The 21,340-nt window shown below is 47.7% G+C and overlaps 1 protein-coding gene and 1 long non-coding RNA gene across 5 annotated transcripts in view; one reads left to right on the forward strand and one right to left on the reverse strand.

Moving 5' to 3' along the window:
• Positions 1-737: 737 nt before the first annotated feature.
• Positions 738-21,340, reverse strand: part of zormin (spectrin and immunoglobulin domain-containing protein zormin) — a 34,117-nt gene continuing 13,514 nt past the window's right edge. The window contains exons 5-18 of one of the 4 annotated variants that reach the window (XM_089466491.1): positions 20,941-21,117; positions 20,106-20,873; positions 18,988-19,182; positions 17,440-18,919; positions 17,213-17,373; positions 13,750-15,547; positions 12,648-12,854; positions 12,423-12,586; positions 10,371-12,008; positions 8,498-9,977; positions 7,779-8,216; positions 6,678-6,760; positions 6,385-6,565; positions 5,923-6,260 (exon numbers count right to left, since the gene is read on the reverse strand). In XM_089466491.1, the coding sequence (XP_089322617.1) occupies positions 6,157-6,260; positions 6,385-6,565; positions 6,678-6,760; positions 7,779-8,216; positions 8,498-9,977; positions 10,371-12,008; positions 12,423-12,586; positions 12,648-12,854; positions 13,750-15,547; positions 17,213-17,373; positions 17,440-18,919; positions 18,988-19,182; positions 20,106-20,873; positions 20,941-21,117 (8,874 nt within the window). In that variant the 3' untranslated portion in view covers positions 5,923-6,156. Of the gene's footprint in view, positions 962-1,861; positions 2,270-5,922; positions 6,261-6,384; positions 6,566-6,677; positions 6,761-7,778; positions 8,217-8,497; positions 9,978-10,370; positions 12,009-12,422; positions 12,587-12,647; positions 12,855-13,749; positions 15,548-17,212; positions 17,374-17,439; positions 18,920-18,987; positions 19,183-20,105; positions 20,874-20,940; positions 21,118-21,340 lie in introns of those variants that run through there. The other 3 variants (XM_089466492.1, XM_089466494.1, XM_089466495.1) reach the window with 3 other exon arrangements.
• Positions 3,871-5,929, forward strand: LOC149269128 (uncharacterized). The gene is made up of 3 exons (XR_016269628.1): positions 3,871-4,317; positions 5,563-5,658; positions 5,729-5,929. It is a non-coding gene; the product is annotated as an uncharacterized LOC149269128 (long non-coding RNA).

Genomic DNA, 21,340 nt, shown 5'->3' on the forward strand with positions numbered 1-21,340 from the left:
TGTATCTATGTATCTATGTATCTATGCATCTGTGTATCTGTGTATCTATGCATCTGTGTATCTATGTATCTATGTATCTATGTATCTATGTATCTATACATCTATACGTCCTTATATCTATATGTCTATATATCTATATATCTATATATCTATATCTATATATCTATATATCTATATATCTATATATCTATATATCTATATATCTATATATCTATATATCTATATATCTATATATCTATATATCTATATATCTATATATCTATGCATCTATGTATCTATGTATCTATGTATCGGTGTATCTTTGTATCATTATATAAATCTATGTGTGTATATATAAATCTATGCATCGGTGTATGCATGTCCCATTACATATATGTATCTTTATAGCCATGTAACTTTGTCTTAAGAACATCGGCAGATAAGTAAGCGCACGCAGCATGTCCACTGCCTAAGTGTCTAGAAAATAACAATCAGTTAGCCGGTTCTGCAAGATGAGCAGCAACAGTACAGCAGATTGCAGTGATGCGCTACAAAACGTATCACGTAGTTCACTGGCTCTTGTCAGCTGTAGCTGCAGATTAGCGGCAGCCTATCAGCTAGGCAGCCAGTCAGTCAGTCAGTCACTCAGGCAGGCAGTCAGATATTATCTTATCAAGAGTTGCAAAAAATAATATTCGCCCAATTATGTCATGGCAGTAGAATGTTGCTTGGCACACAAAAGAAGACAACTGCAAATCTTCAGATAAATCTTTCACTTTAATTAGTATTATTAATAGCATTTTGTTGTTGTTGTTGTTGTTTTTACTTTTAGTAATAATAAGTAGATAATTAAGGCAATTGCTTAGTTTAACGTTGCTCTGGCTGTTTAGTTTCTCTTAGTTAGTTGGTTTGTGTTGGGTAAGGTGTTGGGGAGAGGCGGTGCCCAGCTCATTGGAGTAGGGCCAACACTGCATTCAATTTACTGCAAACAAGAAGAAGAATAGTCGCATATCAATTAAGTTCAGTTTAATAAGACATACACACAAAACACATGCTGAAATGTCGCATGTATGGCGCATGCAGACCCAAAAGAGGGACAAGAAAATGAAATGAATGCATAATGCAAATGGGCGAATGAGCGACCCCAAGCAAAGCGCCACATGCTCTTTGTAGATACTTTTGTATCTTATTGCCACACAGATGCTGCGACGCGTTTTAATTCGGTTTGCCAGTCAGCATAAGTATTAAGCATCAAATTACTGCGACCGCCGCACTCATTCAGCAAACCCAGAAAACCGAAACGAAATGAAATGTTGTTGTTGTTGCTGGTGTTGTTGCTGTTGCTTGCTGCAACGAGCTGCGCCTCAAGCAAGCTGCATGCCAAGCGGCAATTTAGGTATAAAATGTCCAAATGCGTTCGTTTTTCATATCAATTGTTTATACAATTAAGATATAGAGTGAGCGAGCGAGAGAGAGAAGAGAGAGAGAGAGACAGGGCATAGTTAGAGTTGGGCGTAGTTCACTCTCTCTCTGTCTCTCTTGCCGTCTCTGTCTCTCGCGTTGAGCAAATGAAAGTTGCAATGTGCTGCGATGCGGTGCGTGTGGTTGTAATCTATATTTAGTGATTTTACATGCGGTGCCTCAAAAGATATTCGAAATATGCACACAGATACATATATTTATTGTGGCTAATGTGTATGTGTGTGTGTGTGTGTGAGCCCAGCCCCAAATTTGTAGCTAGCGATTTTCCAGATCGTTTGGTGAAAATTGTTTTCATTGAGCTTATGAGTTACGAGTTTGAGTTTAGAAAACAAAGAAGCGAGTGCAAAAAGCCATTAAACCGATCTTAGCCCAGTTAGTGAGTTGATTTAGCTGGATTTACCTGCTTGCACCTGCTGGCCATTTGTCTGCAGCTGCGGCTCCTGGCTAAAGTCAGAGATGGAAACCGTTTTGGTGCTCACATAGCTGATGGACTCAATTGTTGTTTCCCATTTCTGGAACGTGTTGATGGTATCGCTGCGCAGTGCACGCGTCGAGCTGACGCGCTGCGGCGTTGTGGAGCGCAGCGACATGGTCGATGTGGCCGAGTCCAGCGACGAGCTGCCCGGCGATTGGGTCGAGGCCGTGGTCGAGGATGAGAACGACGCGGATTTGCGTAGTGGCGTTTTATTGGCTTCCTGCTGACTCGCTGACTGCTGCTGGTGCTGCTGCTGCTGCTGCTGCTGCTGCTGCTGTTGGAGTTGTTCCTCATCCTCGGTTATGAGCAGACTCTCCGTTTGGGTGCCCTGATCTGCAATTAGCGGAGCGACCACAAATTAGATATGCGGAAATGTTTTTGCCCAAATGCTTTTTATGGCCTGCATGTACTGCATGCTCTTTTGATTCTCAATTCAATTAGGCGCTGCCTAATCACACATACACATATATCGCAGTAAAACAGAACACAGAAGAAACAAGCTCAGCGCTGAAATATCGGATCGCCGCCTGTCTTTATTTTTATTCCTTCAGCAATTAGCGGCATATTTACGAGTTGAATGCCAAAATGCGTGCGCGAAATGTTGCTGCGGCTAAAAACTTGGCCTCGTTTCTCATCAAATTGAAATGAAATTCACAGCAACTGTGCGAATGTTTGCTGCATTCGCGATTGTTGTTGATTCAATTTTTCATTTGTTTTGATTTGATTTCTTTGCGTTTGCTAATTTACAGCGTGCGTATAAATAAATGTGTTGCCAACATTTTGCCTGCTGGCAGTTGGATATCGAGAGCTGGCAGGGTCAACGCGTGCCACCGAGCCGCAGAGTACATTTATCTCTTGCCGTATGTAAATCGGACAGTCTGTCAACAGGGGCTTATGTAATTCAATTTGTTGCACGCCTGGGACTTGATATTGAGGCATCTCTGTCTCTGCTGTCTGCCGTCGCTGTTTGCCTAATTAAAATATATACACATTAAATTTGCTAAACTTGCTCGCTAAATGCTTAGTGTGCTAAATAAATTGAAGTGCTGAGAGTATCTGGCATTTGGATTTGCGTAGATTTTCTAACATTTTTCAGGGCGTCTGCTTTTATTACACTTCTCGTGGGCGGAGAATGTAGGAAAACAATTTTACGATGCGCCCAACTGTTTATAATATCAAATGCTCTTGGCTTTTATCCATCCAACTATATGTATATAATATCTATATTTTGGCTTGAGGCTGATGCTCATTAGCCAAATGTATAAACGTATATTTATGTCGTCTCTATACCACGCCACGTTGACACACACTCATGCGGAAATATTTTATTATTTATTCAGGACAAGTGCCCAACGCGCCGTCAGCCTCTTGGCTGTATATGAAAAGTAGTTTTCTATTTAGTATTAAGTTTTTTTGCTTTGCTATTGAAATGCAATCTTCATTGAGGCGCAGTTCATGAAATCGACATTTCCCAAGAGACCTTAGATATGACATATATGGAACAGTGAACTCTGGGAAACATATGTATATATATATGATTGCTGAGTAAGTAGATCACTTGACTCGATCGGCAAGCAGTATAAAAGTAGAGATCACAGTGCTTGAATGATCCAGAAAACGTCTGCATAAAGTATATATATAGTCTTACATAAAATGAGTGACACGATTTGTAGGGGAATTCAATAGGTGACTCTTAAGGTAATTTTAGCTCGAAGACTATGGATAAAATTATAACTTCAGCATGAAGACTTCATCAGCAAAATATATGAAGCCCAGTTTTTTACTGGTCTTAACATTTAAGGAATATCCTAACTGAAACTTGCTCAAAACAAAAACTCTACAATTAAAATTTTTTCTTAGTAAAATTTTAAGCTTTTGGAACCGTGCATAATATTTATCATTTTAAATATTTTTTTAAAACCCCATAGATCTTAATCTTTTTAGCCAACATTTCTTTTACGTTGGATGTTAAAAATGATGAGATGAATTCGCTATGGAAGTGGATGATGGCAAAATGTTGAAAAATTTTAAGTAGCAAAATAAGAAGAAGCAGAACAAAAATTGTTCTGTGACTGGCGTTGAGTTCATTTTGATATTTTTAGAAATTGCCTAATTAATTTAGAAAAATCAGAGAAACAAAACCAACAAACGAGTGTTTGTATAGCTGTGGCATATTCATCACCCAAATATTCGTATTTTCTTTCGATCTACGAACGGATTTGCGTACGGATTTTTTGTGGACAAATCGGAAAAAAAGAATAACGAAAGAAACACAAAAGCCCATACGCGTGGCAATCGAAGCGATGAAAAGTTTTCCTGTGCCAGGACGTAAATCATATATTATAGCGAAATAGAAAACAGGCGAGGCATTTGCATAGAGAGTAAGAGAAAATATTTTCAGTATCGCCTGGCCAAACATAATCTGTTTATATATCGAACAGCATGTGAATTCTTTTGGCGCTTGTGCCAAAAAAGAGAAATAAAAAAATAAATAAATAAATAAAATATAATGCTGCACAAGGCCACAAAAAATCTGAAGCGTTTTGCGATTTATGCTGCCATTATACAGATATACAAATATATAAATTCAATATGTTGTCAGCTCGTTGCGCAGGAAACGACCAATTTTATGAATCATTTACAAAAGAAAATCTTCAGGCAGCAGCCAAAATCTTTCGTTTCTCTTACTTGCAAATTCAATTTAGGGAAATTATCGTGCAATTATAAATAATTTATCGAGAGATACGCCAAACAAGCAATAGATAAGTGAATCAGTTTTTCTTGAATAGCATCCAAATGATTGTTGTTGTTGCTGCTGCTGTTGTTATTGTTGCTGTTGGTGCTTAGGTGGGCCAAGTACATGAGAATTGACAGTTTGGCAGGCACTTAGATGCCCACGCATCTGAGCAAAGTGTGTCATCCAAAATGTTTTCCGAATCAGCTGGCTATAAATAGAGCCCCATTCTGATTCTGATGATCAGGTATTGTTTGGTCAGTGTCAAGGACTTTAGTTTTGGACTAAATAGTTTGTTGCTGATGCTGATGTGTGGCAGCACCTTGACAGCCAGCCAGCCCAGCCCAGCCCCACGGGCCTGTTGGCCCGAGTCTTTAATATGTCTGGGGCTGTCTTTGTGCAAATTTCTCGCATATTGCGCGGTTTGTTTCATTTCGTATTCTTGGCAAGCGTTCGCATTGCAGAGCGACGGCTGAGTACTTTGAAAATTTGAAGAAAAATAGATAAATAAACATTGTACGAAATTCAAATAAATCGTTTATGAACAGCAGGCCAACAGCAACAACAAGAAATGCTTGTCGCTCAGTCAGTTAGTCAGTCAGCCAGACACCCACACAGGTTTGTTTGTTTTAGGCAATTCTGATTTAGATTTTGAAATATTATTATATGAAAAATCGTGTTTAAAAAACACTTGAATCTTCTAATGAAACGCAAAACATCTGGCATATAAATTAGTTGACCTAATTTTCGTCAGACTCTCTCAGCATTTGACAAGCTGAAGCAACAGAAAAGGCATTTCATTATGCATGAATGAAAATAATATATATATAAAATAATAATATATATACATACATAGTATGCATATTTTTAATTTCATATGTGATTAACTTAGTCTTGGCATTTGCACTTAAATATTAATGGCGCACACTTTGTTTTGCAGACCTTGAGCCTCAATTATATAAACATAAATTTTGAAAGATGATTTCCTGTAAGCGAAAAATTCGTATTATTTATCCATCTGGTGCACATAAATCAAAAATAATCTTCCCGAATTGCAGATCAACGATCGGCTAGCGCCATCTAGTGCCTGATTCCATTTCGAAAGCTTTCGAGCATGCCGCACAGCTTTTTCGAACTGGCTGCCCACATTTCCCCATAGAGGGCGCCAACGCAGATCGCTTTTGGCGCGTGTTCGAAAAGCAAGAGAAAAGCGCGCATGACTCGACAGACTTAAAATAAAACTAAATTGCGATTTCGTTTTAAGTTGATTTATTTGAATTTTCGACAAAAACACAAGTAATACTATGCACCCTCGGCATGACTGCACTGGGGGGCTATAAATTGGGATCCATTCGATCGCAGGACTCGAAATCAAGTAACAAAATTAGGGACACGCACACACAATAAAATGTAAAACTTTGGCATGAACAAATCATAAATAAATATATATGTATAAAGTAATAAATCTCTCATTTAAATGTTTATCTTAGTATCTAAATCCGCGATTTGTGCTCGAAACGGTCAGAGTTCCGCTGGTGCTGGCCGCACCCAACGCATTGCTGGCGCTGCAAACGTAGCTCCCGTTGTCGTCTGCAATGAATCAAAAAAGTTGTCGTGGTGGAGGCGGAGGCGGAGGCGACAGCAGGTAGATAGGAGAGGTTCAGCGATTAATGAGCTCGGCCGACAGTCGAATTGCAAATGGCTGGCAACTTACCCGGATAGGCCTGCGGCAGTGTTAGGCGGCACACACCGTTCCGGTACTCAATGATATGCCGGCTGCCCTGCTCCAAATGGCCGCCGTTGTGCGTCCAGTTGACCTGCGGCTGCGGATGCGCCTGCACAATGCACTCGAAACGTGCCGTGCCGCCCACGCCCACTGCTATATCTTTCAGGGGCTGCAAACGGAATTGCCGGATTTTAGTTTAGTTGCGACTGGGTCCCAGCTCAGCACAGCTCAGGCGGCTCAGAGGACCAGAGCCCGGCGGCCGGGTTAATGACTTCGCTTACCGTTATGAATAATGGCGGCCTTTGTGCCTGTTCATCGCGATTCAAATGGGCATTGACGGGCTCCGTATTGGGCAGTTCCGGCACTAATGAGGTTGAACAGCCATTAGAAATTGCAGAAATTCGCTTATAGCAGCATCCATTAGTGGGATTAACACACACAAAACACGGCAAGGCAAAACACAACACAACAATAACAACAATATTTACATTTGCGAGCATTTTCTATTTTTTGGGGTTGTACGCCTATTTTCGATTTTTGTTTTCTTTTAAATGTTTGTTAAATTATTTTCACTTTAAGCACAAGACACAAACAGAAATTAAAACATGCAGCAACAAAATAAAACGAGCAAAACTTGGTTTAGCATGCAATTCGATGGGGTTAGCTAAGAAGGCACTTAAATTAAGTATACGCCACGTGGCAGCTGCTGAGGACTAAGCAAAGCATTCGGCGGCGATCAGCAGCAAGTTTTTGATTTATCTGTCTGCCCTACAGTGTGATGTGAAATAAGGATAGCCTGCAATGTCTAAATATCTTTGTAGTATTGCAGATTGAATGCTCAGGATATCTAATCATACAGATATTTTAAATCTGTATATCGATATGGTATTCTATAATAATGACTTAGACAGCAGAGCATCAACTTAAATGAAATGTGGAAGATATCTACTGATGCAGATATCTTTTACCTATATGAGGTATATGTTAGTCTATAAATATTGCTTAAAGACTTTTTAAAATTGTTGAATGATCTTAACTTTCATGTAGCGTATAATATGGAATATTCGAGATGTATTTATTCTATATACAATTAAACGGATCGATTTCTTCTAACTGCTACATATATCTGCTTCCACACACTTCGAATGGGTAACCTACACTATATTCCTTAAATTCATCACGCTCTTGAGCTGTCAAATAAAATATATAAGTGCAAGTGCTGCTCCTGCTACTCCTGCTGCTGCTGAACGCCACCAATTTGTGCTAGCAACAACAACAATGACAATTTGTCCTAGACTAGTTGACAACATCGATAGCTAGTTAGCCAGCCAGCCAGGCCAACAGCCTGGCCTGGTTAGCTCTTGGCTTGCTGCCAGCTGTACCTGTGCGCACTAGCTGATCGGGCGGCAGGCGCGGCGCCTGCGCATGCAGGCGATCTAGATGAATGTCGAGGCTGTGGCAGCTGGGCAGGCTGTAGCGCTTGTGGGCGAAACGCGGCGCCATCGGCGACTTGACACGCCCATAGGTGCGACGCAGTGGCGCCGCCGCCGCCTCGCCGTCGGAGCTGTAGCCGTGGGGCATCGCGCCTGGTGGTTGGGTGGTGCGTTCGTGGCGCACGGGTATTATCAATTCATTGCCAGCGGCAATCTTCAGAGGATACGGCGAGTGGCGGCCATTGCTGATGGAGCTGGGAGCGCCTTTGCTGTTCCACTGGCTGCTCACGAACTTGTGGCCCTCGCCGGGAAAGAGTATGCCGAACTCGTAGCCGAAGTCGTATTTGAAATAGATTAAACCGGTATTGGGATCGACGCATTTGGTGCCTGGTTACGTGTTTTGTTGACAATGGGAGAGGTGTGTACAAAACTTAGAGATAGCATATACAAATTAATGGTTTCATGGGCGGTTAGTGGTCGATGCGAGAAAAGGCACTCCAAAATCAAAATCCAAATCAAAATTTTCAAAATATTCAATCTCAACTTTCAATACCAATTTGAGTGGAACCAATGTGTTTTTTTCTTTTACTTGTTGTTGGGTTTGGTTCGCCCATTTCTACAGTCGTTTTAGTATCTAGAGTCTACGAAAGAAGCTTCACTGTACTCACCGTACTGCGAGACGCGCGACTCATCTCTGTAGGCCTGCGGCTGGTTGCTGCCCTCGCTCGGCGCACGCCTGAACCCTGGACGCAGTCCGCCATTCGAGCCGATCTGCTGGCTCTGCATGTCCCGGCTGACGTCCTCGATGAACTGATGCGACTTCTGTAGGAACGTGGAGCCCATGCGCTTGCCCTGACCCTCCGCCTGCTGCTGCAGCGAGCTGTAGCCATACCGCGGCAAGGTGCCCGCTCGCTGCTGCTGCTGCGGTTGCTGCAGATCTGTCTGATCCTGGGAGCCATCTGGCAGCCGATTGCCGAACTGCTGTCTCATGGTGCTGTTGCGATTCAGCGACTGCGTACGATGCTGCGTGGTCACAGTGCTGCCGCCGCGCTGCTCCTTGCGCAGCGTATTCACATCGACGAATATCTTGCTTGGCATTTCGGGGCCACGATCGAACTCCATGGGCGAGAGCACGCGCTCGTAGCTGCGCGGCAGGCTGCAGGAGCGAGCCCCACCCTGCGGTGGCGCCACGCGTCGATAGCCCTTGGTCTGGCTATCGCCGTAGGGTGACCAGAGCGGCTGAATGCGTGTGCCTTCCACTTCGCTCTCGTAGTCGCTCTCCCGATACTCGCCGGGTATGAACTTGGTGGGCGTGGCCGGCGGCGGCACATGCGATTGACGCGACGGCGTGCGACTGCCCGCCGGGCTGTAAGGGAAGGGCTCCAGAACTGGCTGCTGCTGCTGCTGCTGCTGCTGTTGTTGGTTGTCAAAGTGGATGACGCGCTTGGTCTGCTGCATATTGACAACGCGCTGAGAGCTCTCCGTGGACTCGTGCATCTGCATCACATTCTTCGTCTCGTGGGCCACCTTGGCCATGTGCATTGGCGCACCCGCAACCGCATTGTAGTACATGGTTGGCCTAGAGCTGGGCAGCGGCTGCTGCTGCTGCTGCGTGGCGGCTATGAATTTGGCTGCCACCGGCTTGGGCTTGAAGACAGGCTGCGGTTGCTGCTGGGGCTGCTGCTGTTGTTGCTGCTTCTGTTGACTGCTCGAGTACTGCTTGGAGCTGCTCTCGGTTCTGATCTCGTGGCGTATCTCCTTGCCGATTGGCTCGAACTTGGGACGCGTGAAGCTGCCCAGCTGCGGAGGAGTTGGCTCAAACTCCATGGGAGAGGGCGTCACCACAACCACCGGCGACTTGTGGCCGTTGGCAATGTTGGTGCGCGGCGTGGGCGTGGGTGGGAATACCACGCGATAGCCCTTGATGTCCGAGTCGGATTCATTGGCTCGCGACACCGAACGGAAGCGCTCGTCCACCTCGCTGCTGTAATCGCTGAACTCCGTTGCAGGCGTCTTGCGCTGCGCCGGCACTGGGCTGGGCGTGATCAGGGGCGTGGCACTCGAGGAATACTTGGTCTCGCGGTGTGTGGAGCTGCTGCTGCTCTGCTGCATATTGCTAGTCATGCTCGACGAGGTGTATTTGTAGTTCTGCGAAAGACAAAGGCGATTACTAAGGATCAAAGTTTGGGCAGCAAGGGAGCAACGAATAAAGGTTAGATATTCAGGCAAATGCAAAATAATGAATCGAGTTGCATTAATAATTAAAATTGTTGAAAATATACACATTTAACTGTTTGTCAATAGTATTTATAAACTGATGAAACGCAGTGTTAGCATGGCAGATGCTTTGGCTGATGAGCGTTAGAGGCAGGCCGAGAGATGAACATGGTTAGACAAGGACAAACAACAAGAGATTGTGTACGGGGGAACAGGACGCAGCCAGTTCCAAGTGCTACACATAAGAACGACAACAACAACAACGACAACGACAACGACAACACATATTGCACGTAGGCAGTGCAGTGAGAAGTCTATGCGAACCTTCGCCTCCTGACTGTAGCTGGTTTGCTGTGGTGCCGTCGGTGGGGCAAAGTAGAGCTGCGCCGGTGGCTCAGGCTGCAGCTTGTTCGTTGCTGTCGATGATTTGGTCTCATAGAAACTGCTCTCGGACTTGCGGTAGCTGGAGTGCTCCTCCGTATCGGCGGCATAGCCACTCGACTTGAACGACGTCTCCATGGTGGCCTGCTGCTGGCGCGCCCGATTGCCCGGCTCGTCGGACTCGCTGCCGCTGTACTTGTAGCGATCGCTCTCGTAGTCACTCTCGTAGTGGGCGCCCAGGCGGCTGGGCATCACTGGGGGCGGTGGGCGGTAGCTGGTGGTGCCATTGGACTTGGGTGGCGTGACGGGCGTCAGCGTGGGCACCGAGTGGGGCAGCACTTTGCTGGGACCCTGGATGAGATTCTGTTCCAGCTTCTGCTCCATGCTCTCCACCAGCGAGTGACGACGCACTTCCTCATGCTTGGGCGCAAAGCAAATCTCTGGCGGAGTTCCAGGCTCGAGCTCAACGTTGACCAGTCGAGTGACGGGTGCCGGGGTCGGTGGCGAGATGTTCTTGGCGACCTGCTGCACCAGGAAGGGGGCGTTCAGCTCCTTGGTGGGCGTAGGCGTGGGCAGCTTAGTGATGCTGATCTGGCGTTCCGTCTTCTTCTCCACATCGCTAGAGTAGCCGGTGGGGCCGCTAGGTGTCCACAGCTTAGACATGGCCACGCCCTCTGCCGATGGCTTGGGCGAAGGCGAACGCGTGTTCTGCTGGGCCGGCGTTGCCAGCACCGCGGCGGGCCGCACAATGGGCTGCTTGTACTCCACCTTGACCTCCTTGGTGAGGGTTGTCTCGTGCTGCACACTTTGCAGATTGAGAGGTGGCGGAAAGACGGGCACACCGCCCTGCGGTGGTGGCTCCCTGGGCTGCACCTCCTCCAAAATCTTGATTTTCTCGGTGATGAGCGGCTGCTTGGGCACCTGCTTCTCGCTCTTGGGCGTGTAGCAGAACTCTGGCGGTGCTCCTGGTATTAGATTCAAGCTTCTCAGCTCTTCGGCCAGTGTTTGGGCCTGCGGCTGACGCACCACCGTCTCTAAGGGCCGCTGGGCCTGTGGCTTTGGTCGCTGTGTTACGGTTTCCTCATCGATCTTCTTGAAGTACTCGAAGGACGAAGACATTTTGTGCTCGTTGCTGCTGCTCTCGTATCTGGTGTTGATTTGCGTCTGCATCTGCGGTGGTTGTTGTGGTTGTGGCTGCGCCTGCGCCTGCGCCGGCTGGCCAAAAGCCGTGCCCACAACGGGCGGACAGGGCTTGGGTGGCACGGGTGGCGGGGTTTGTGTGACGCCAGTCTTATAACTGGTCTGTGTATCGGTCTGGTCCATGCTGGCAGTGTTGTTGGTAGTGGTGTCAGTGGTGGTGGTGTTGGTGGTGGTGGAGGTGGTTGGTGTCTTTGGTCGCAGACTCAACTCGGGCAGGTCATTATATGTCGATTTGTGCTCTAGACGCATCGTTGCCTCGGTGGTGCAACGATGCTCAGTGATAACTTTCGACTCGGACAGGCCATGCAGATCGTTGGCTGTGGTTGCATCGGTTTGATTGGTCTGATATGATTGGGGCTCTTTGTTGAAGTGGCTCTGGTTCTGGTTGTTGGTGGCGATTCAATTCAAATACATATGTATATATTTATATATGTGTGTATATATGTAGTTGCATGAGAACCACATGAGTGTAATGAGCAAAGCGAAACGAACAACGTCGAATTCAATGAGAGAAGAAATTCACAAGATTTGTTTATTATAAATAAATAAATGTATATATATATCAAATATATAAATCATGTCAAGAACGTAACAAGTCGAAGAAATAATATAGTATATAGTAAAGAATTGTATTGCTTAGATTGACAGTTCGATAAAGTTATATATAGGAGGATAGATAGATAGGTCGATAGATATGTAGATAGATCGATAGAGTTGCAGTCAGAGTCATGATAAGTACAATATCGGATGGATAATGCAGTATCGTGTTTATATATTGAGCACATGCACACTTACTTCAGTTTTGAATTCACTGGCCGGCGCCTCGTAGACGATGGTCTTGACCACCTCCTGCATGCGTTCCGGCGACGGCTCCAAGATGGCGCAGTCCGCAATGCTCTTGGCCTCGCCGCCAGCATTCGTGGCTCTGACCATATACTTGCCAGAGTCCGTTGTTTGTGCTGCACGGGGGAAGAGGGGCTAGATAGAAGATCTAATTGCAAGGAGAGTTCATCTCATTACCTTTCTCGATGATCAGCTTGTACGAGTTGCCCTGGGCAAGCAGGCGGTGCTCAGAGATGCCAGCATCCTTGAGTGGCTTGTCGTCCTTTAGCCAGGTGACAGTGGGCTCTGGCAGGCCAGTTACTTCCACTTCCATAATCAATCGCTCGCCCTTCTTGCTAACCTGCGCCTGCAAGCGACGGCCGAAGACTGGCGGAAAGATGGTCTCTGCACGGATAGAAGAAACCGAATATTCATTAGAAGAATCCGTTGGGGTTCAGCATATGTTGCGGCTCGCTGTGGCCACTTTCACTTGAAAGCCACAACACACACACAGAAAGCAATTCAATGAAAATAAATATTGGCTTTTGTGTGTCATTGCAACAGAGATCTCAGAAGATCTCTCGCAAATATAATTCACTTGCACAGCCGTCCAAATGATCAGCTATAATGAATAATTCGTGTAGACAGGCAGTAAAAATACGCGTTTTCTTTTCTTTCATTATTTCAAACACATTTCAACCGCACAAGACGACAAGTCCGCCAGCAAAAACTTGTGTTCAAGATAAATTTACATAATTATTGCCCACTTCATGCCCCCAACCCGGCCCACAAAACCCACCCACCCACCAGAAAAAAGCTGAAAAATTATTTAGAATTTCTGTGTAAGAAGCAAATAACAAAAAAAATTTTCGCCTGCGGGCTAGAAAAATCATTTGAATATAAACAAAAACAGCGACGCCACTAAAAACTCATCAATATGCGAAACGGGCGGCATTGACGTTTCGAGATCTATTGACGCCCCCGACAATGACACTTTAATGCTCCCCGCTGATTGATGTGGCGCATGGACGGACGTACGGAGTATTGACATGCGATGTGACCCATATGTGGGCTCAATCTCTTTATGTTCTACACATTCGCTAGCTCATTAGGATTTCGAAATTAATTAAAATCGTTTGTTAGCATTAAATGTAAACAAGAACACAGAGCATACAAGTTAACAGCGGTAAATTAACAGTTTTATGTTAACTTTAATGTGCCATGTTCTAGCCTAACAGCTATAGGTAACATTAACTTAACATAGCTCCCATTAAAACTGCTTAGCATAACATTTACTTACTTTTCACCACCAGATCCGCTGTGCTTGTTGACTGACCCACCGTATTGGATGCTGTCACCGCATAGCGTCCCGCATCGGCCACGCCCACCTCCTTCAGCTCAATAGTCACGCGATTGTGTTTGTTGGATATCTTGGTGTGCGCATTATCGAACAGTTGATCGCCATTCTTCTCCACCTTGATCTCGGGCGAGGGATAGCCATCGTAGATGGCCTCCATACTCACATTGGCGCCCTGGTCCACAATCTTGCCCGTTAGGGGAGTGGTGAAACGTGGTGCTATCTCCTTGCGCAATCTTGTTGGCGATTCGGGCATGCCGATGGCCGGAGCAGCAGCGCCGCCATTGGTGGACTGAACGAGCGTGAAGGACTTTTGCTGCACCGAGGGACTGCTCATCTCTTTGCTCTTGTGCAGCTCCTGGTAGTGATGGCTCTCCACGATCTCTGGCCGCTGTTGTCCCAGCTGCTTGAGCGACTGATCAATGTGGGCCGACGAGTGATGCACCTCCGTCTGCGGCACGTTGCCCTCATATGAGTTCACCTGCGATGTGGAGGTGGTGGTGAAGGTCTGCTTCTTGATGGTCACCCGGGACGATTCGGTGTTGTGCTCCTGTGTCATGGTCTGCAAGTTGCTGGAGGCGGGCACTGGGCTGCTGCCAATGATATTCAGGAAGGCCACACAAGTGGCTTTGCCTGCGTCATTCTCGGCCGTGCAGCTGATCTTGCCAACGGCGTCGTGCGTTAGCTGCTGAATGGTCAGCACCTGACGATCGCCGCTGGTGGAGACGAGGAAGTTGTGGCCGTGCACCGGCTGGTCGTTGAAAAACCAATGCACCTTGGGCGTTGGCTTGCCCACCACAATGCACTCGAACTTGACCACGTCGTCGATGTGGGCCTGCTTGTCGCTGAAGAGCTCTTTGAACTCGGGGCACAGCTGTCGCTCGACGATCTCCACGGATGATTGACTGCCGCGACGGTTCTCGGGGGCATTCACGGACTTGACAATGAGATGCGAGAAACACTTGGCATCGCCCGCATTGTTCGAGACCTTGACCGTGTAGACGCCTTTGTCGCTGGCATCCACATTCTTCAGAATTAGCTTGAATATGCCAGCCTCGGCATCGGATTGGGTGGTGACGCGCTCGTTCAGCTGCAGCTCCTTGTTGGTCAGATACCACTGAGCACGCAATGGCTGGTCGCCGTTGACGTGCACCTCCAGCACCACCTGCTCGCCCTCATCGGCGAGCACATCCGAGAGCAGGCGCTCGAACTTGGGCTGCGACTCCCTGGGCAAGGACTGACGATCGTCTTGCACTCGCGTCGCTGAGTCCGACGTGTTCAGTGATGTCACCTTCAGTTCACAGCTGCTCGAGGCCTCGCCCGCTGAGTTGATGGCAACCACCTTGTAGCTGCCGCCATCCTCTTGGCACACCTCCTGTATGAAGAGCGAGCAGCGATCGCCCTGGAACAGGAGCTGCACATCCGCCGACTCCTTGACGGGTCGCTCGTTGTGATACCAAATGACCTCCGGCTCGGGCTGACCCACGATCACGCAGTCCAGGCGCACTGGCTTGCCCTCGAATATGAAGACGTCCTTCAGTGGAATATGCACCGCCGGACGGATGGGCTCGATATCGCTAGCCATCTCTGAATCGGACGTCTCGTTCGGCAGACGACCCTTGACAATAATGTTGCAACTGCTGTAAGCTTCGCCAGCCAAGTTCTTAGCACTCAATACGTAGGATCCGGCGTCGTTTGGATAGGCTTGCGGTATTGTGAGCGTAACGCGTCCGTTTTCGTACTGAAATGCGTTAAAAACAATATTGAAATATGTTGAGCGTTGACTGCGCGCATCTCACCACATGGTGAGTTCGCTGGCAACGGGGCCGTGTGTTGAGTTGCTCGGCTACGGCTAATGGCTAATGCTTTTCAATTTGTGCCAGTTTTTGTGTGCTTTTCTATGGTTTTTTTGCAATCGAATTTTCATTTTACACCCAACCCAAAGCCGAAAAACAAAAACTTATTTATGCTTGGCGCACGGATGTACGATCCGGCCTATGTCTGTGCGCTGCGTATCCGGCGCGGGAGTCTACAACAACAACAACTAAATAATAATAATCTAGTGGCCGAGTGAGAAGGCGGGTGGTGTAAATCCCATAATATTCGTCTGACGTGCTGTTTATTTGATAAAGAAACTGGAAATTTTCTTTTGTTTGGGCAACCAAATTGCAGGAAGCGTCCGAGTTCAGGTGTTGTGCACCACTCGAAATCGAACAATAATGCTATAGATACGCAGTTGTATAGAAAGAATCGAGATAATTGTTCAATCAGCTCGCTGCAATGAGATCATGTTTGGTTTGTCAAAAAGGCAATTAAAAGCAATGAAATCATTTTGCATTTGGCCAAAAGCGTTGATCTCTATAAAAATTAAATGAAAATTTTTAAAGCATACATATAAACAGGCACACAGTATATACGCTCAATGTGTGTGTGTGTGTGTGTGTGTGTGTGTGCGTGTGCTGTGCCGAATAACGGCGCCCACAATAAACAAATTGGCTGACAGCGCCCACGAAAGGCGACTGTGGTGAATTGGATTCGCGCCGCACCACACGGCTCGTTGCAACTGCGACGCAAAGCTGCCAAAATCTCAGACTGACAAAAAAAAAAAAAAAAAAAAAAAAAAACAACACAAAAACCAAACAAATTATTGCAGCTATATGGCTGGCGACTTCTTAGCCTGTAATTTATAGTTATGCAGTGTATACTATGCGTCGGCTTATTTTTAAAACATTTGCCTTGAATCTTATAGTTTATCTCTGATATACAGATTTGCTCTGCTTTTTGCAATAGGCTCAAGATGCGGGGTGAGGGGGCCTCCAGCACAACTAAACGCTGACGTCAGCAGCGAAAGCGAATCAAGAAATTAAACATGTTCATTTCATATTCTATGGAACTATCACATATTCATTCACATCTATACATACATATATATATATATACATACGTACATATGTTACGCCCACTGCAAAATTTCTGACTGATTTTTTCCTTTTTTTTTTTCATTTTTGCAATTCCAGCAAAGTTTGTTTATACTATACATAAAGCCATACATACTTATATATATGTATATATATGTATATATCATTTGTGGGATCGCGCCATTGGGGAATTGTGCGCTGTGCCATTTCTTTTTCGCAATACACAAATATATGCATATATTTATTTGATGGCAGACAGAATGAGGGTAACAGTTGGGCATGGAATTTCCAAAGAAGAAAATTTCATCCCAGGGGAGAGAGCCACATAGACTACGAGATGACCTAGTAATTATAGCAACAGCACCCACTTCGCCAGCTGTCAATATTTTTGGTGAGAGTATTTAAAGTTTCGCTCTGGGAATTTCGTGAAAATTTTCCTTTCTGACTAGTAGAATTTTCCCCAAATGTCATCAACGGTTTGTACTCACTTTTGAGTCGCGTGGCTGAAATGGTTTGCCATTGTGGAGCCAGCAGATTTCGGGCTGCGGTATGCCAGTGACCAAGGCCTCCATCTTGATCTTCTGTCCAACACGCGCCATGGCGTTCTGCAGCGGCATCTTGAAGCAGGGCAGCTCAGTGGGTTCGAGTGCTGCGAAAACGAGATTCTGAGTTCATTTGAGCCGAACTGTGAATGTTTACTATGTTCCCCACTTACGTTCTACGATCAAACTGGCCGAGCAGTGCTCGATTCCGGCGGGATTCGAGGCGCTACAGGTGTAGACGGCGTCGTCCTCGAGGAACACCTCGTCGAACCGCAACGTGGCCTCGCCATTGTTGTAGCTGATCACGTAGTCCGGCGAGTCGTCGATGCACTTGTCGTTCTTGAACCACTGCACGGTGGGCAGAGGGACGCCACTGACCACGCAGGAGAACTGGAAGGCGGTGCCCTCGGTGGCCTTGCCGCTCTCCAGGAAGCGCAGGATGCGCGGCGGCACCAGCTGCAGCTCGGCGGCATTCTCGCGCACCGTCAGCGTGGCATTGGTGTCGCAGGTGCCCACCAGGTTGGAGGCGCGGCAGCTGAAGCGAGCCGTGTCCGCGGCAAAGGTCTCCTCGATGACCAGACGGCAGATGCCCTTGTCGAAGCTGGTCTTGTAGTCCGCATTGCTCTGAATGCTGATGCCGTCCTTGAACCACTCGACGCTCGGCTCCGGTGTGCCCGTGACCTCGCACTCGAAGACGAAGCGCTCGCCCTCGCGGGCCAGCGCATCCTTCAGCGGGCGCACGAACAGCGGCGAGGCGTAGCGCAGCTCCGTGAAGATCTGGTTCACCTGAATATCCTTGCGTATGTTCTCCGTCACGATGCGCTGCTGGTCGACCTGATCTCGTAGCGTCTGCAGCCGCGTGATCTCCTCTCGCTGAATGCGCGACTCGTTCTCTCGCTTCTGCCTGGCCTCCTCCTCGCGCTGCAGCCTGGACTCCTCTTCGCGCCGCAGCCGTATCTCCTCCTCGCGCTTCACTCTCAACTCCTCCTCGCGCTTGTTATGCAAGCGCGCCTCCTCATCGCGCAGCGCCTGCAAGCGCAGCTCCTCCTCCCGCTTGGCTATCTCGCGCAGCGTTTGGATGCGCTGCTCCTCCTCGCGCGCTGCCTGCTCCCTGGCCAGCTGCTCCCTGGCCGCCTGCTCACGCACTGCCTGCAGTCGTGCCTCCTCCTCGCGCACCGCCTGCTCGCGCAGCGACAGTTGCCTGGCCGCCAGCTCGCGCTGCGCCTGCTCAATGGCCGCCTGCTGACGTTGCGCCTCCAGGCGCGCCTGCTCCTCGCGCGCCAAACGCTCTCTGGCCTCTGCCTCACGAATCGCTTTCTCGCGCTCGGCCTGATCGCGTGCCTCCTGCTCCCGCTGCTCGCGCTGACGCTGCTCCTGCTTGAGGCGCTCCTGCACGGTATTGATGTCCGTCTTCAGCTTGATGAACGACTGGAAGATGTTCATCACGTCGTTGTAGAGCGTCGACACCTTGTTCATATCGTGCGCGCACTGCGCAGCGCTGTCCAGCTTGGCACGCAGCGCCGGCTCTCGACTGGTCACATACTTCTCAATGTCATTCACCAGATTCGAGGCCTCGACGGCGTCGCGCAAGTAGGGCACCTTGTTGGAGACGCTATTATAGAAGTAGCTGATCTCCCGGTACTCGGCATCGATCTGCAATTGAGAGATTTATGTGAGTGGAGATATGACTAGGGGCATGCTTTGACTGATTATCAACATACCTTCTCGACCACCTCGAAGAAGTCGTTGGCCTGATTGAGGCTCTTTCGTTTCTGCCTTACTTGATCCTTGAAGCTTTGCCATTTGTCGTTGAGCTTGCGCAGCTCGTCCTTCACATACGATTCGCTCTCGGGATTGCTAATGAGCAGCTGCTGCCGCGTGCTCTCCGTGAACTTCTCGATGCGCTTCTCGAGCAGCTGGCGAAATGGAAGAAGAGGCGAGGGAAATTCGTTTTAAAAGGCTGCCAAATAGCATTCATTACAGCAGCTCATTCTCTAATTAACCCATTAAGCGGCCGCAGCTAACACAAATGTCTGGGCGAAAGGCCGAAATGGGCTTTAGCGATATAGATACTTGTGCACGGGCTGCCCAGGCAAAAAGTCCATAAAAATCAGAACGTCAAAAGCAATTTATAACGGCAAATGTGCAGCTAAGAGGAGTGAATTTCAAAACAGCCAAGTGCCAAGCATTCAAATATTCATATCTCTAGCTGTCTGTGTAGCTGTATCTTTGGCTGTAGCTGTAGCTGTGGCTGTATTTGTATCTGTATCTATATCTATTGCTGGCGCACTAGTTGCAAGATGTATTTCTCAAGTTTTTAATTACAAACTAACGACAGCTGCTGCTGTCCATTCAACGCTGCGCTGACAGCGACAACAACATTTTGAAAGCTGTATTTGAATTTGTACTTATTTTCGAAAATGTCTCAACGCATTTGGAAATTTGATGAATGTGCCGGGGCTGCTTCCATACGGAAAGCATTTTGAGTTCTGGCCACCCAAAATGAGGCGACAGCCAATGCAAAAACCAAAGCCAAAGCCAAAGGCAACGGCAAAGGCAAACGCAAAGGGAAAGGGGAAATGGGTAAGGGAAACTCTTGCCACATGCATTCAGATGGTTTACAACTGGGTCTTCGCAATGGCTACCTCTAACGTATGCGCTGTCTGGCCCCAGCGTCGCTGATGAGGCGTCGATTTCACAAATCTGGGCATTGAACACTATAAGATTGAGGTTAGTATTAAATACCTTTCAGCTGAATCTGTCTGTTAGCCAAGTAGAAGAAGAAGACGAAGGAGAAGCCGAGAGCGCCTCACGCTCAACGCGCCTCGAGTTCACTCACCTCTATGGTACGTTCAAAGTACTCGAATGCCAGCGACGTGGTCTTGGCAGCCGCCAGACTATCCACACTCTGTCCATTAATATCGTGCAGCTGCTTGCTGACGCTGTCCAGACTGCGATCGATATCCTCCAGGTCGGTGCGGAACTGCTCGATCTTCTCGAGACGCTCCAGAGTGGACATGGTGGCGCTGCTGTTCGACTCGAAGTGAATGCGCAAATTCTCCAACAACTTCAAAATGCGATCAGTGTCGATTTCGCGAGCGCCCGGCGGCTCCAATACGCGCACACGATCGATCAGCAGTTCGGATTGTGTGATTAACGATCTAAATTTATCCATGCACTGATCGCGGAATTTCTCGTGCTCGGCTATGGTGCGCTCCACGCCCGAGGCCGGGCCCGTTGCGGCCGACTGCTGTCGGCTGGCGAAATACGCATCGATCTCGCGGCGCAGCTGCACGATGTTCTCGAGGAACTGCAGCACGCTCTCCAGCAGCGTGCGATAGTCGTACTTGATGCCATCGAGCTTCGCCTTCAGCATGCGCAGATTGTTGATCACCTGCTCGATCTTGGCCAGCGACTGCTGGTCCTTGGTCTGTATGCTCAGCGTGGTCTGTATGCGCTGCTGGATCTCCTCCTGGGCGCGCTCAATGTCCTGGGTCACCAGGCCCAGCTTCTCGCGCGTGCTCGTCAGCAGCTGCTTGGAGTCCAAGCTGGGTGTGCTGAACACCGGATATAGCTGTGTGTCCACCTGCGTGCTCTTGGCCACGGTCTAAAGAAAATGTGTGAAACATTAAAATGGGAAACTCATTTCGATTTGTTGTGCGTCTCCTCATTACCTCCTCGTTGTCGCTCATGACTTTCTCTAGCAGATATTCTACTTCGCGCTTTTCCGCAATCGTCGTTGTCCAATTTTCCAGACTGCTCGTCACGTCGACTTGCCGCTTACTGAAGCCATTCAGCGTCTCCTCCACTGCCTGCACCGAGGGCTTCGTCTCGAGATATGGATCCACAATCTACGCGGCGATGTCGTTAAAAATAGCATAAAATGAAATCAGTTTCAGTTTGTTTCTATTTCTTTACTCTTCTATTTTGTTCGTTTTGGCTTTTTATTTTAGTTTTGCGTTTGCCTTTTTGGCTTTTCTATAATTTCTTGCTCAAGTGTCTTGGCTGACAAGTTGGAAAATTCGTGGAAAGCGCGTGGCGCGTGGCACGCATCTGCCTGTGATCAGGGTCTGA

Source organism: Drosophila arizonae, chromosome 4, assembly GCF_054131065.1.
Source record: "Drosophila arizonae isolate 15081-1271.41 chromosome 4, UAZ_ARI_1.0, whole genome shotgun sequence".
Taxonomy (NCBI): Eukaryota; Metazoa; Arthropoda; class Insecta; order Diptera; family Drosophilidae; genus Drosophila; species Drosophila arizonae.